This window comes from Phodopus roborovskii, unplaced genomic scaffold (genome assembly GCF_943737965.1).
Source record: "Phodopus roborovskii unplaced genomic scaffold, PHOROB, whole genome shotgun sequence".
Taxonomy (NCBI): Eukaryota; Metazoa; Chordata; class Mammalia; order Rodentia; family Cricetidae; genus Phodopus; species Phodopus roborovskii.
This window is the reverse complement of record NW_026125281.1, coordinates 40,564,539-40,578,530: the sequence shown is the minus strand read 5'-3', so window position 1 is coordinate 40,578,530 and position 13,992 is coordinate 40,564,539. Positions and strand designations below refer to the sequence as shown.

The window sequence follows — 13,992 nt, the reverse complement described above, 5'->3', positions numbered from 1 at the left end:
TCATAAGTATGCACATGATACACGAAAATTCATGAAGGCATAAGCTCATAAATAAGTTTTCGGTCAAAGAAAATGAGTTTAGTTGCTCAAGTATTAGAATTCCTCATAGCCTTTTCTAACCACATCAGCCTGCCACCTCAAGAACAATGGGTTTGGGGAGGAACAGAGATAGTGGTCATAGTTTGTCTTATTAAATGACAAAGTAGTTTACTGTGTCACTTTTATTGGCTTGCAAACCACAGTGCAAGCTATTAAATATCATCTTGGCAATAGTTTTAAGCAACATGTGAAAGAAGGCCGAGGAGATTTAAACTTGACTGATGCTACAACTGCATCAGTCACGTGCTTTAGGTACAAGCGTACTTACTGACAGCAATGATGAAATCCTTGTGCAATTTGTAAGTCATCAGTGGTTCTGCGAGGCACCTACAACAGAGAAGCAGAGGACATCGAGAACTACAGAAACTTTTGTCTCCCTACGTCTCCAGATCTTTAAAAATTCCGTGCTTGTTTCTTGCCAATCAAAGGCGAAGCAATGACTAGCAAAATAGTAGGCTGGTTAGGTAGTATGACAAGGCCCTAGAAGGGGGCAGCAGACAGTGCCAAAATGCAGACAGCGGATTTCGACAGGCCCTGAGCACTCGGGGATGCCACATTGAGGATGAAGCTCCGCTGCTAGAGTGTCTCAGAAGGTTTGTTTACACTGTGTCAAGATGTGTCACTGTGAATGGTTTAATAAAGTGCTAAATGGCCAATAGCAAGGCAGGAGAAGGTAGATGGGATTTCTCAGGAGAGAGTGAGAGAACTCTGAGAAGAAGAGAGGCAGGGATTTCTCCAGCAGACTTGGAAAAAGTCAGACGTACAGAAACGGAGAAGAGTTTAAAAAAAAAAAAAGTCACATGATAGAACATGGATTAATATAAGCAGATGAATTTGTCATAAGGGCTAGTTTAGAACAAATCTAAGGCCTAGCTTTCAAAATTGATAAGAAGTCTCCATGTCATAATTCATGGGCTGGTGAAATACTGACAAAAAAGCTTATTACAAATGACACTCCATGTCGGGCTCCCCAAGAAGCATTTGACTAATTATTCTTTATCAATAAAACCTCGGGAGTCCAATATCGGGGTTGGAACTTAACTGATCAGAGAAACAGTGGAGAAGTGACCAGTGACCCCCTTTCTCCTTCCTTGGTCCAAAAGGGTGGAGAGTCTTTCTAAGCCCCACCCTACTACTTCCGCTGTCTCTCTAAGACCTCTATGGCTAATTTTGGCAAGCTAGTAGCTAACTCCACCCTCTGATTGACAGTTTCAGGAATGTAAGACTGCAATCAAAATATCCCACCACAGTAGAGTGCTTGCCTAGCATGTACAACACCTTGAACGTGTCCCTAGTATCACACAACCCAGCTGAGGGAGTGTACACAAGCAATCCCAGTACTCGTAAAGTATAGACAGGTAGATAAGAAGTTTATGGCCATTCTCAATCAAGTAGTGAGTTGAAGGACAGACCCAAAACCCAAAACAAAACAAAGCAAAAGACCTCACATCATTATACTTAAAAACATACACAAAACCCACATATATACGGAAACAAAAAGACTAATTTCGGAGTCACAAAATGTTGCAGCTTTTAAAGTCACTGTTGGAAAAAGCATGTAGGAGCTCCAGAATGAGTAGATGCCAGGAATGGTGCTTCCCTTTAGGTAAAGGGTGTGACCTAAGGAGTGAAGCCCTTGTGCAAGGATTCCACGCAACAGATGGTTACTTCCCAAGAAGAGGAGACCAGTCATGGCCAGAAACCCCAGTACTAACCCTTCCTCACCTGAGGTAGTTTTTCAGCCCACTTGTTATAGTCTTATTGTCCCACAGCTCGATGTCAATGTCCATATCAGGAGGGGACTTTGGAGCTGAAAAGAATAAAATTTGCAGTGTTTAAACTACAATTCAAAATATTACCTGTGCCATGATGAGAATGCACACCACCTCAAGTAGGTCCAAGCGAGGGCCATTTGCATCTTAGGGCTCCGTCAGAGTTCACTATAGGTTGCCTTTGTGATCTGGTGGAAGCTCACTCTCTTTCTTGCTCTCAAAGGTACCATATAGCAATGCTACTTTCAAATGAATTTCTTGCTAATGGCTGACAGGCATGCTTCTAAGTGCTTGGCGTGGGCTTGGTCCTTACACACATGAAGAAGCAGGCAATATTATCACCCTCATTTAAAACGGAGGATTAGAGACACAGAGAAGCTAAGTAAATTCCAAGATGGCAGAAAGCTTCAAAGTGGTGGATCTGGGGTTCCATGCCAGGAAACAGTGTAGAACTATAGGCTATCTATACACCCATGCATACTCCTACAACACCAGCTAACAAAAGTCATGTGAAAGTGTCCAACCTTACATTAATGCCACCTCCTCTGTGGCAGTGCAACAATGAAAACTGGATAAAGAATCTAATGGATTAGCAGAGTGGAAAATTGTGGGTTCTTGCAGCCAAGGTCTTGGACCCCCCAAAAAAACCTTTCAGAATTTAACTTTCAAGACAATATAAGAATTAACAGAGGTAACAAATTGTCTATGTCTCAAAGAAACCTGTATGTTGGAAACCTGTACAAATATCCCAAATCAATGGCACCCTTGTTTCATAGAAAACTTACAAAATGTGGTGTTCATAAGTTTCTGGACCTTGGAGTTCACACCTCCTATTCGGTACAGGCCTAAAATGGTGATGCCTGAGGGGAGAAAATCACAAGTGAACACACTCAAGAAACCTCTCAAGCACAGAACCTAAAAACCCCAGGCACATACGCACAAAGAATCTGACAGCTACTTATCCAATTTTGCTGAGGAATTTTAGCCATCTCAACCCTGGGAACACCTCCTCGCACAGATTTCTCAAAGCAGGCACTGAACTCTATTTAGAAGTCTTTTGAAATCTTCACAGAGCTAAAGTCAACCTGTCTAGTCTCTACTCTTTGACTATAAAAATGCATCAAAACCAGAAGAGCAGTATTTCTATCTCTTCCCAGCCAGAGAACCCTCTGCGTTCCATGGTCCTATGTCATTTCAAAGGCAGGGGTGAAAACTGAGAGAAACTAAGGATTCGGCTTCACTCCTTAAAACTTGCAAGTGTAGGAAAATTCCGAATGCAAGTTCAAAGAACTCTGAAGCAGAACAGGACTTTTGCTTCAGCAAGAGTCTCAGGAAGTATGCACCCTCTACCTGGGGGCAGTTTTAACACATCCTGATTTGTTCCCACAGGGAAAGGTGAAGGGTTCCAAGAAGGGAACAGCCATTCAAACCACAAAGGAAAATGATGTAAGGCCAACAGATTATGAATAAAACCTTCTTGATATCTTACATCCAGTGTTTGAAAAAACTGCATTTCGCTTTACAGCAAGAAGTATACAGGGTAACATATTTGAACAATCTATGAAAGATATAGTATAGGGGTCACAGTGGTTAAGGGCAATGGCTGCTCTTGTAGGAGCCAGGTTCAGTTCCCAGCACCTATAGAATGGCTCCCAACCATCTGTAGCTTCAGTTTCAGGGATTCTGGTGTCCTCTCCTTGCCTGCTCAGGCACCAACCAAGCCCATAGTACATACAGGCAGGAACTCACATAAACATATATAAATAAAATAAATGAACCTTCAAAAAGAAAGAGTATAATCACTTGAAATTATAGCTAGCTATATATTCACATAGTTTAAATTTATATCGTTCTCAAAATTACTTTTGTGTTCATGGCCGAAAGCTCACTTTCCTTTTCAATGAGAGGCTGGAGTGGAGGAGGGTGAGACATGGGCGTGGTCATGCGCACTCACCTCTTGTTTCCACAGCTTGAATGCATTTTCTCACGAAGTTGAACCCTGCTTCGTTTAAGTACACTGCAAGCGAGAGACACCGTAATTAAGGTCTGATGTGCGACTTGCCTTTTCCCTTGAGCTGGCTCTGCTCTGTGCCTTCGTGGATTTTACAAGTGCATTTATCAAATACCTTAGTACAGCAGGGACACAGCTTAGTACAGACAGCTCACAGTCACTTCATCAAGCTGCATGCTAGGAAGAACGGAGCCCTCTATGACGTGTTGAGAGCCTCCATTTTTCCTGTAGGCTGCATCCCCACATCTGGGTAAATTCTTAAGATGTATGGAAAGTGATAGTAAGGCCTTCCACGTAAGTAAGTGATTCTTCCCCATGTGTGATTGGGGATGTCTTTCTGTATATATGTTTTTCTTACTTGGTTGATGAATAAACAACTCGTTTTATTGTTTTATTCATCAAGCAATAAGAGAAACATATATACAGAAGAACATCTCCTATCACATGTATCCATGACAACACCCTGAGTCTCTTAACATAGGGCATCAGGTTGCTGAAAACTCTACTTGTCTTTGCTGTAATGTCTGGTGCTCTGTTTTAACTCAGATGTCTGGATTTTAAGCCCAGTGTTCTTTTAAGTACATGCTACACACTCAAAATTACTCAGACGTGCGCAGTCCATGTGTTGGCAGCTCACCCATCTCTGGGGCTGAAGTAGAAATTAACAAGTGATTTTCATTCTCTGCTAGACCTCTATAAATCACCCTGAATTTGATCTCTGAGAACCACAAGGAAGAAACAGAGAAGCAACACTGAAAGTTACCCTCTGACCTCCCCACAAGCGCATGCCTACCAACATACAGAGACCCACCCACCTACCCACCTACACAATCAATAACATAATAAGTAAATTTGCTTTAGTTTTTTAAGCTGTGGAGTTAAAACCAAATTAAATTAATTACATAAAGAAGATATTTTCAAAGGCCAAGTACCACCCAGAGGAAACACTTGAGAAGTCTTTATATTGTAATAATTTCCATTATGTGGTATGTATGCATTTTTGATATGTCAAAACATGAATAAATAAGAGTAATTCAAACCAATAGAATTAAAAATCTTCTTCCAATTCTAAAATGGTGGTTAATTTTTAAAAATTGGGTAATTGAGTACGTTGTTCAGCTTGCCAATAAAACTGGGCAGAAGGAAGAAAGTATCTTCAAGTGTTTTCAATAAGACTGTCCTCTAACACACAGAACGAAGAGCATAGTGTTGGGTAAATAAAATTGCTTTTTACACATTCATTTTGAGCAAAATAAGCAATAGATAGTCTGTATCTCAAAGGCAGACTGAGATAGTTGGAAATAATGCCCTGGTCTATTCTAATACACTGAGGGCAGGTGCCTTGTGTAGAACAAAAGTCTACAAGGTCAGTCTCTGGCTCCTAAACTATTCCAAGGATCCTGCATTAGCTTTCACCCCACGGGTTAGTGCCTGCTTATTAGTTAGTTCAGGTTGTGGAGAAAATGACCAGGAAATTGTTCATTGCCTTTGACTGTGGGCACTTAGCCTCAAAGAGCTGGTTCCACAGAGCTGAGATGATACTGAGCATTGACTGCAGCCAGGCAGACCCATAGGCTCCTCTGAGCCCTGGAATCATGCGCCATGACCTGGAGCATGTCCACTGACTTTTATGAATGAGACCCGTCACCTATAAAATGTGAGAAGTGGCACTCAGTAGCCACACCTGTCATCCCAGCAGTAAAGAGGCTAGGGGTGGAGGATTAGAGTTTAAGGACAGCTTGGGCTACACCTGAGACTGTTAGAAAAGAAACTAGTAGCAACAACAAAATAAAACAGCAACAAGAGAGCCCAGGGAGATGTGTAAAGAAGGGCAAGAAGCACCCACCTCTTAAGCCAGTGTTATGGACAGAAAACAGAAAACCAGCTCAATGAAACCGGTTTCTAAGCAGAAGAGGGAGGTGATGTTTACTCTTCCATATAAAACTTAGGTTACTAGGAGCTGGGAAGAGAGACGACTCAGTAGTTACAGGGTTTACGGTGCCAGCTTAACAACTGGAGTTCAGATCCACAGAAGGCAAAAAAGAAAAAAAAAATACCGGATGGACCTTGTGGCTCACCTGCAATTGCAACCTCAGAAGACCCACACAGACCCTCCCAGGCTAAGATGGCCAGTGAGACTAGCCATGCTGGTGAGCTCTGGATTTGATTGTGAGGCCCTGACTCAATGGTCACCTGCAAGAGCAATGGATGACGATTCCACACACCAGCTCCCATGGGCGTCAAAGTGTACCAGCACTCGTGTGCAAAAACATTCAGACAGTTGCTCACACACCGCTCACAGGTGAAAACAGAAGAAAATGTTTGTTACTTGGTATGGTTTGCATCTCCGTTTTCTCTTTGACAAACAAGTACGGTAATCTCTTCTTACAGGACTACTAAAGAATGAGTTAAAATAATATCTGGAAAGCTACACACCGGGTTTTAGATAGAGTAGGTGCTGTGAGGTCACATCTGTTGTTGACTGTACTATAATGTCAACCACCAGGTATGAATGTATATGTGTGTGTGTGGTTCATGGACTGGGCCTTTAGTCTTTGGGAATATCTGAAGCAGCTTTTGCTTGAAGAACTGTCAACTAGTTGTGCCATTTTTCTTTTAAAGGCATATCATATTACTAAATAATAACAAACAATTTAGGGCCAGAGCAATGATTTGCCTACTTGAACAGACATAGCTTAAGTACACAGTGCAGAAGCCTCATGAACACAGGAGACTGCTGAGGAGATAAACTGAACATTAAGAACCGCCCAATGGGTTTGTCAGACTTCAGTAAATCACAGTGTCACTGTGTCACTGAGTTGAACAGACTGTGAGCACGGTGGCTGCTCTTTACATATATTTCCTGCCCTATTCTTCATCAAGGAAGACAGTGTTTCTTAGCTTCTTGAAGACTGGTCATGTGATGGATGCTATCCAATGAGATGAAATGGAAGTGATCCTATGTCACTTCCCGGAAGCTTACCATTTCCTCTTGCGACTGCATAAGATCATATGATACAAAAGGAGGCTACCCTGTGAATTTGACTTTCAGAGTAGAAACAAGCCTGAGGACCTGTGTGGACATGCACTATGAACCAGCAGTATCCTTTGCTGCTGCAAGCCTCTGGGACTTGAGGGTCAGCTGTCAGCACACTGTGTCCTGTCCGGATCTTATTCAATTATGTGTAATTTAAGCCATTTTTGCTGTGGTGACACAGACTCAAGAAAATAAACTCAACTGAACAAAAGCAGTGTTCATAAAGAGGAAAACAAGCCCCTTAAGAATCATCTCTTGTCAGCCCATGTTCACAAAGGTTTATTCAATAGCGCTTCCACTAGAATGCCCAGCATTCTCTGCTGTGATATGCTTTGCACCGTTTGCCTCCAGGTGACATGAGGTAAGATCTAGATACATTGATGCTCACAGAGCATCAATTTTTAGGAACTTCATGTGATGGAAAATGAGCCATTTTCTAAAGTTATGAGAGAATCTTTATATTGTTTTTATTAGTGCTAAGAAAAATTCAACCGAAGTAGTGTTGTTGTTTTTAGTAGCTGAAAAAGAGAAACCATTTACCCCTTAATTTCAGAACAAGCATCCATGAAAAGGATTATTATAAGTCAAATAACACCATTAAAAGGGTGTGCATGAGCTGGGGAGATGGCAGCGAGTAGAACCCTTGCCATGCAAGCTCCAAGTCTGGACCTCCAGAACTTACATGGGGTTAGATTTGGTAGCATGCACCTATAATCCTGGCACTCAACAGTAAGATGGGGGCCCCTGGAAGGAGATGTCCTGGAAACCCGGGGGCTAGGCCACCTGGTGGGCCTGGCTGCAATCAGGAGGCCTTCTCTCTACTAGAGCTGAAGGTGAAACAACCCCAAGGCTGTGCAATAACCTGCACACGATGCTGTGTCATATGGGTACCCACGCTTACACACAGACAGTAAGCGTTTCTCCTAACTCTCCTCCAGAGGAGGGTAGAAAGAGAACTCATCCGACATGGTGGAAATACGGAGTTCTGGACGGGTGCTAGGTCTGCTTCAGAACAGGAGACTAAGGTAAGCAACCAAATGCTGATACTCCTCCTTCCCCCTTCTTTACCGTGCCTGAGCCAGCACCTTCTTTGGTGGCTTATTCCCGGAGACTTCTGCATGCCCCACCCTACCTCTTCCAGAGTCTGCGAACTCTCCCTGCTTTTCCCCTTTTTTAGAGAAGACCAGAGGAGTGTTCAGAATCCAACTGCCACTAAATTCCCAGACCCTGAAGCCCTACAGTACTAATGCCACTCGGCCTGAAATCAGACTAACTTAATACTAAGTTCATTTATCCATTCAAAAGTTAAGTGCAAGCATTTTCTCCCTGTTGGAAACTGTTTAGGGCTTTTATTGAAATACAACTGAGGTTTCCATGAGACTGTTTAGCAGTGCAAAAGCAATTAATCTTGACAGAGTTACAACAGCAATGAGGAAAAGAGCAGCTTCCCACAGCTAACGAAGCAAGAAGCAAGAGTCCTTCTTTCAACTTCCTCTTGATTCAAACCTAGTGGGCCCTTCCAGGTGTAACCTCCGTGCCCTTACTGTATCTCCCCAGGGCTGCCAGGAAAAAGGAATGCTCCCATTTACATTTCTAATCTGGCATTTTTGATTAAGAAGATACAGATACCCAACATCATACCATCTGAGGCAAACATGGAGAAAGTCACCTAGACAATGGTCAAATGTTGAAGCTGTTCAGAAACTTTAAGATTATATACCTCACACAGCTAAGACATGCCTGTAGCTAGCAGAAACATCTATTGAAATGGCTCATTTTTACACATACCAGGAATAAAGCAGGTACATAACAGAATAGTGCAGAACAGACCACATAGAAGGATGTGAACTAAATACTTCTGCTTTCAGAATTGCCACTCCATCTAGATCCAGGAACAAAGGGCCTGCTAGAAAGCCACCACATAAAATATGTCATCTGAGAAGAGACAAGGCTCAAGATAGCACAGAGAAAACTTGGGACACATGAATTCACTTTTTCTTTATTAAAGATCAAGATGGAGGTGCTGAGACAGGACTAGTATGTCAAGAAGGATAACTTGTTTTCCCGAATGAGCTCAGATGGCAAAATTATGAAGAACTATTAGTGAGGTTTTATCCCAATGGTCCTGTTTGAGGAATAGTTTCAGTCTCATTTTAACTGAATAGCGTCTGTTAAATACTGGTGACAGCTACTACCCTTAGCCTTAAAATGAATTAATTAACAGCATCTTATAATCTCAAGAAGATTATGTCACATAACCACAAAAAATTTACAGATTCAATATCTTAGACCAGTTCTTTGTGGGGTTTTTGTTATTTTGTTTTTCGAGTGGAGCCTTGTCTTAATTAGAGTGATCAAACTTGCCTCATTTAGTGAATTACGCAACTCATTTATAGCACGGAGAGCAAGTATTGAATACAGTGTGACTGCAAAGCAAGGGACCTGTCCCTGTGCAGAGTGTAGAAGGTCTCTGGCTCCACCAGCACGCCACAGCCTCACCCGCTACTCTATGGCACTATGGCATGTGCTGTAAATACTCCACTACAGACGTTTGGGTCACTCTGGCTCTTACCATTTTTGTTTTCACGATTTGCAGTGGATTAAGATTTAGGAGTCTTCCCTCTGGGTGTGTGGGAGGGACTGAACCAAGTGAGGGGAAGGCACTAGCACTGGTCAGAAGGGTCAGAGCTCACTCACATGCTCTTTCTCTTGATTTCTCCATTCTCTATGAGGAAATGCAATCGGCTTTATTTGTGACTTACTCTGCAGAGCAAGTCAGAACGCAGGGAAGCCCACGTCTGCTTAAGCTTCTGTTCCTTTAAAAGTCTCCCTTAAGTCAAAATCTGAGAAGTGTTCATGCAAAGCTTTTAAAGATGCAAACAGGGACTTACTTTCTTCTTTCTTGCTAATTATGGCAGGCAGCGTGTAGATCTAGAAAACAGAGGATGTCAGTTAGTTACTGCGGTTAATGGTCCATCAATAAGATTGGCAAGGTGATGCTTACATTGAAACAAGAACTGTGGTCCTTGGCTCAAGTCCAGAGCTGTTTTCAGGGTGCAGCCATCAGTCCAGCTGGCCCAGCGACCCCCCCCCTACTATGAATCCATCCCTGATGACCCAGCAGGGGCTAAGCTCTGCCCTTCACCGTCTGACTTGTGCATTTCCCTCTCTTTCCTGACTTGTGCTTGAGGCACTAGCTTCTGGAAGTGTCTCTCACAGTGAGGTTCATCTGGCTTTGCTCCTTCCTCACAGAAACTGCATGGGTCTTGTTTTCTGTGGGCATGGTCTCGATCGCATTGCACAGAAAACAACCCATCCCTGCTCTAGGCAAGGACTTCTTAACCATTTGTGAAAAGTTCAAAAGTTTTAAAAATCTATTGCTGATTGATGTTCTTGATTTACCATTGATTGACTTTATAGAAATAGGAAATAGTCAACAGAGAACCAGATCTTTTCTCTAAGTAGTCTGATCTGTGTTAAGGTCCTATCCTTGTGTACACAGATGATCCTGAGCTCATCTGGCTCTGGCCTGAAGCAGGGTTTGAGGGAGGGTCTCAGAAGGCACGCTATGCTAAGCCCCATTGCTCAGGCATTTAGTGTAGACTGTTCATGGGTTCTCTGCCACCAATGGAACCTTCTTTAGTGATGGGACAGAACCTCCTGTTTATTCTATGTGCTCTCATTCTGCAGACCCAGGAACTGTGTTCAGTAAGAAAGCAAACAACAATTAATGACCTCTCTCTTTCCTGGATAAATATCCCTGGTGTTTGTGAGTAAATTACCACAGACATCAAAATGACTATTACAAACAGGATGTGCTCCAAATGGGAAATGTCTCCTGTCCACTGCTTTCTTAAGTGTCATTTTTCAAAATGGTCTGGACCAGAGGATGACTCCACACATACTCTTAATAGTCACTCAATAAAATGATGCAAGAAATTAATGATTTAAGTAATTTTAGGATTGTACATTAGTCTTGGAAATCTCTCAGAAAAACAAATTCGAGTAGGACTGAATGCCAGTGGCTGAGCTGACCCCAGGAAAGCAGGATGGGCCATTGCCATCTGATTTGTGACTCTACGTCCCCAGTTATATTATACAACATCGGAAGCGCATGCAGAGGTTCTCTGTGAGTCTCAGAGTGAAACACAAATGAGAGGAGTCAGTCCCGTACCGGTTCCTTTCCATCCATGGCCTCCAGCCACAGCTTCCGGTTAGCTTCAGAGAATGCCTGCAGTGTAATGATGCCATGCCTATGGACAGACAGACACTCTGAATGTGATATACACTCCACTGAGCCCTTCAGAGTTTGTTAAATTTCAAGTACACTGTTAATTACTAAGTCAGAATTTGGAAAAGAAAAAAGGTAAAAAGATCAAAAGCAATGAAGAAAGCTAGAAAGTTTTTCCTACATGTATCTTTCAGAAAAGTCACTGTACACACTTACACATAATATATATATACATACACTCACACATACATATACACACATACATACACTCAAACATACATGCACACATACACATGTATACACACACTCACACAGACACACACAGATATACCAATATATGCATTCATATACATAAACACACATGCATGTACATATACACGCATAGACACACATGCACAGAAACACACATGAACACATATACACTCACACACCTACATGTACAGAAACACACATCTACATGCACAGAAACACATATGCACACACTTATACACTCACACACATGCAAACATGCATACACACATGAACAAATGCATCACACACAGGTTTTTAATTTAAATGATGACAGGTAAGTCAGAAGGTGTTAGGCATAAGGCTTTCTGAAGGAGTCAGTTCAAACAATTTCCATTTCCCTTGAAATGGTAACAACAACAACAACAAAAGATGGCAAATGCATATCCACTGATTTTCCAGGCTGCTTAATACTCAACAGTGAGGACCAGCTAGTCACTAACAATGTCGGTCAGCTCAACAATCCCATGATTAAATCCTCAGTGCTCTCTGCATCACGACCACAGCATTAAAATGAATTCTCTGAAAGTAATTCTCAAGTATGTGGGCAGGTGTATATTTGAACTGGGGGGGGGCGCTGAGGTTGGAGAATTGCAAACCACGGCCAGCTTGGCTGACACAATCAGACTGACTACGGAGTGAGGCCCTCTCTCCATAAACAGTGACTCCTTCCATGGAGGCACACTGAAATAGTTCTTAAGGATGTATTACCATATGAAAGATGTGAGAGTAATGCGTAATGTCACTCAGATTATCTCATATAAAAGAACTGATACAGTCAGCCTGGAAATTCAAGGCTCCTCAAACACTGGGAAAATTTTTCATTACTAATAAGAAATTACTCAAAATTTGGAGTAGCATAGGCTGACAACAAATTACTTTTATTTCTTCTGTAGATAGGAAAATAGCTCTTTAGAACGACAAGAAAGGAAAATGTATATAAGGGCCCAGATAATCTGATGTGATTGAATTCATCTGTGTCTCTGGAACTAGTTCTATGTACTACAAGCTATACTTCAAACTTGTGATCCTCCTGCCTCAGCCTCTCAAGTTCTGAGATTACAGGTGCATGTTGTCATGACCAACTTTGCTGTAGAGTTTTAAATCAATGCCAACATATCAACGATGCAATTAGTAACAACTAATTTGTTGGATGCTTATATTTTGTGCTGGGATTGGTGTTCATAAGAACACTTTATTATCACATTTAACCCTCAGGGAACCCCAGAGGTGTAGACTCATTTTCCTATTTTATAACAAAAGAGCAGAATTTATGTAAGTATAACTAGAAAATGTGGAAATATAACAGTGCTATGCACACAGTAGGTCTCTAGAGGTACTGAACTGGGACAGCTGTGGAGTTTGTGCTTTTCCCTCTGGAGTCTTCTTATTCCTTGGTAGCAATGACGATGAAAAATGCTTGTCCTGAAGCCAGTGAACGACACTGTGAGCTTTTCCCCCTTTGTGGGGGCACAGGCCGTTTCACCCTCCACTCTAACAAGCCGATGATGTCAACTCTCCAGGTTCTTTGCCATGACTTTTTCCCAGCATAAGGTCTCACACTTTTTATTTAAATGTCACATAATGGAAAGGTATTGGATAAAAGTGCGAAAGAGTGACGTGAACACGCTGATATAAACACTTCATTGTCTCATGCTGACCTTAGAAACAGAATTAAGTAACAACCACAAAGTGCAAAGTAACGCTCAAACCTTTCGACCACTTCTATGTCAAAGCAGAAGCGTTTGTCAATTGAATCTGTCTTTCGTCGGATACATGACTTTAATTTAAACATTTCCGGTGAGCCAGTCAGGAGGCCATTCTGAAAAAATAAAGATACACAGTTACTAATCCAAGGAAATGAACTGAAGGGCACTGGTTCGAAGTTGCCACCTGAAAGTGTTAACTTGAAGATAAGTCATTGCACAAAGGTTTAACTTCCTCTGCTGTGTAATCCTCCCTGCTCATTAACAACATACTGAATCATTCATTATTTAATCTCATGTGTTTTATCTCAAAGAACTCCGTGAAAGGACTTCCCTTGAACACATGCCTTCCAGTGTACATGTTCTTAGGACACAGACTTAGGTATGATATTACAGTCACTGAACATCACAGCTGCAGGTGCAGTACATGTGTTAGAAGGCTGGCCTATTTCTCCATCAAAATGCCCTATAATAAAAAGGTAAACATAAAAATTCCCCAGGTAGTAAAAAGTTAGTGCCAAGGGTATGTATTTTTGTTCTGGCAACTACACAGTAGCTAGCTCCAAGTCCCAAAAGATCCTCCAGAATAAATACTGGCTCTACTGTTCATACCGATTATCCCAGTAATGAAGCTCACATTGGCATCCCTGCCTCTAAGGAGTCCCTTCTACATGGGAGATGCCTAGCTACATCAGGGTTAGCTTAATGTCTGTTAATCCTGCTTGGCTGCAAACCTCACAGACTTGTTATCAGCTCTGTGATTGGTCCGTTTGCATTATTAACACCCCACCTGGCATACAAGTTGAATTTCTGGCAATCACTACTCAAGTGAGTCACAACTCGAAGTG

General features: G+C 42.0%; 1 protein-coding gene across 1 annotated transcript in view; it reads right to left on the bottom strand.

Annotated features, from left to right (window-relative positions):
* The window catches only part of Arhgap42 (Rho GTPase activating protein 42), a 224,096-nt gene that overhangs the window by 25,792 nt on the left and 184,312 nt on the right, over positions 1 to 13,992 (bottom strand). Inside the window, exons 10-16 of the mRNA XM_051199100.1 lie at positions 13,151 to 13,260; positions 11,094 to 11,172; positions 9,811 to 9,850; positions 3,826 to 3,888; positions 2,657 to 2,731; positions 1,825 to 1,909; positions 368 to 426 (exon numbers count right to left, since the gene is read on the bottom strand). Of these exons, the coding sequence (XP_051055057.1) occupies positions 368 to 426; positions 1,825 to 1,909; positions 2,657 to 2,731; positions 3,826 to 3,888; positions 9,811 to 9,850; positions 11,094 to 11,172; positions 13,151 to 13,260 (511 nt within the window). The remainder of the gene's footprint in view (positions 1 to 367; positions 427 to 1,824; positions 1,910 to 2,656; positions 2,732 to 3,825; positions 3,889 to 9,810; positions 9,851 to 11,093; positions 11,173 to 13,150; positions 13,261 to 13,992) is intronic.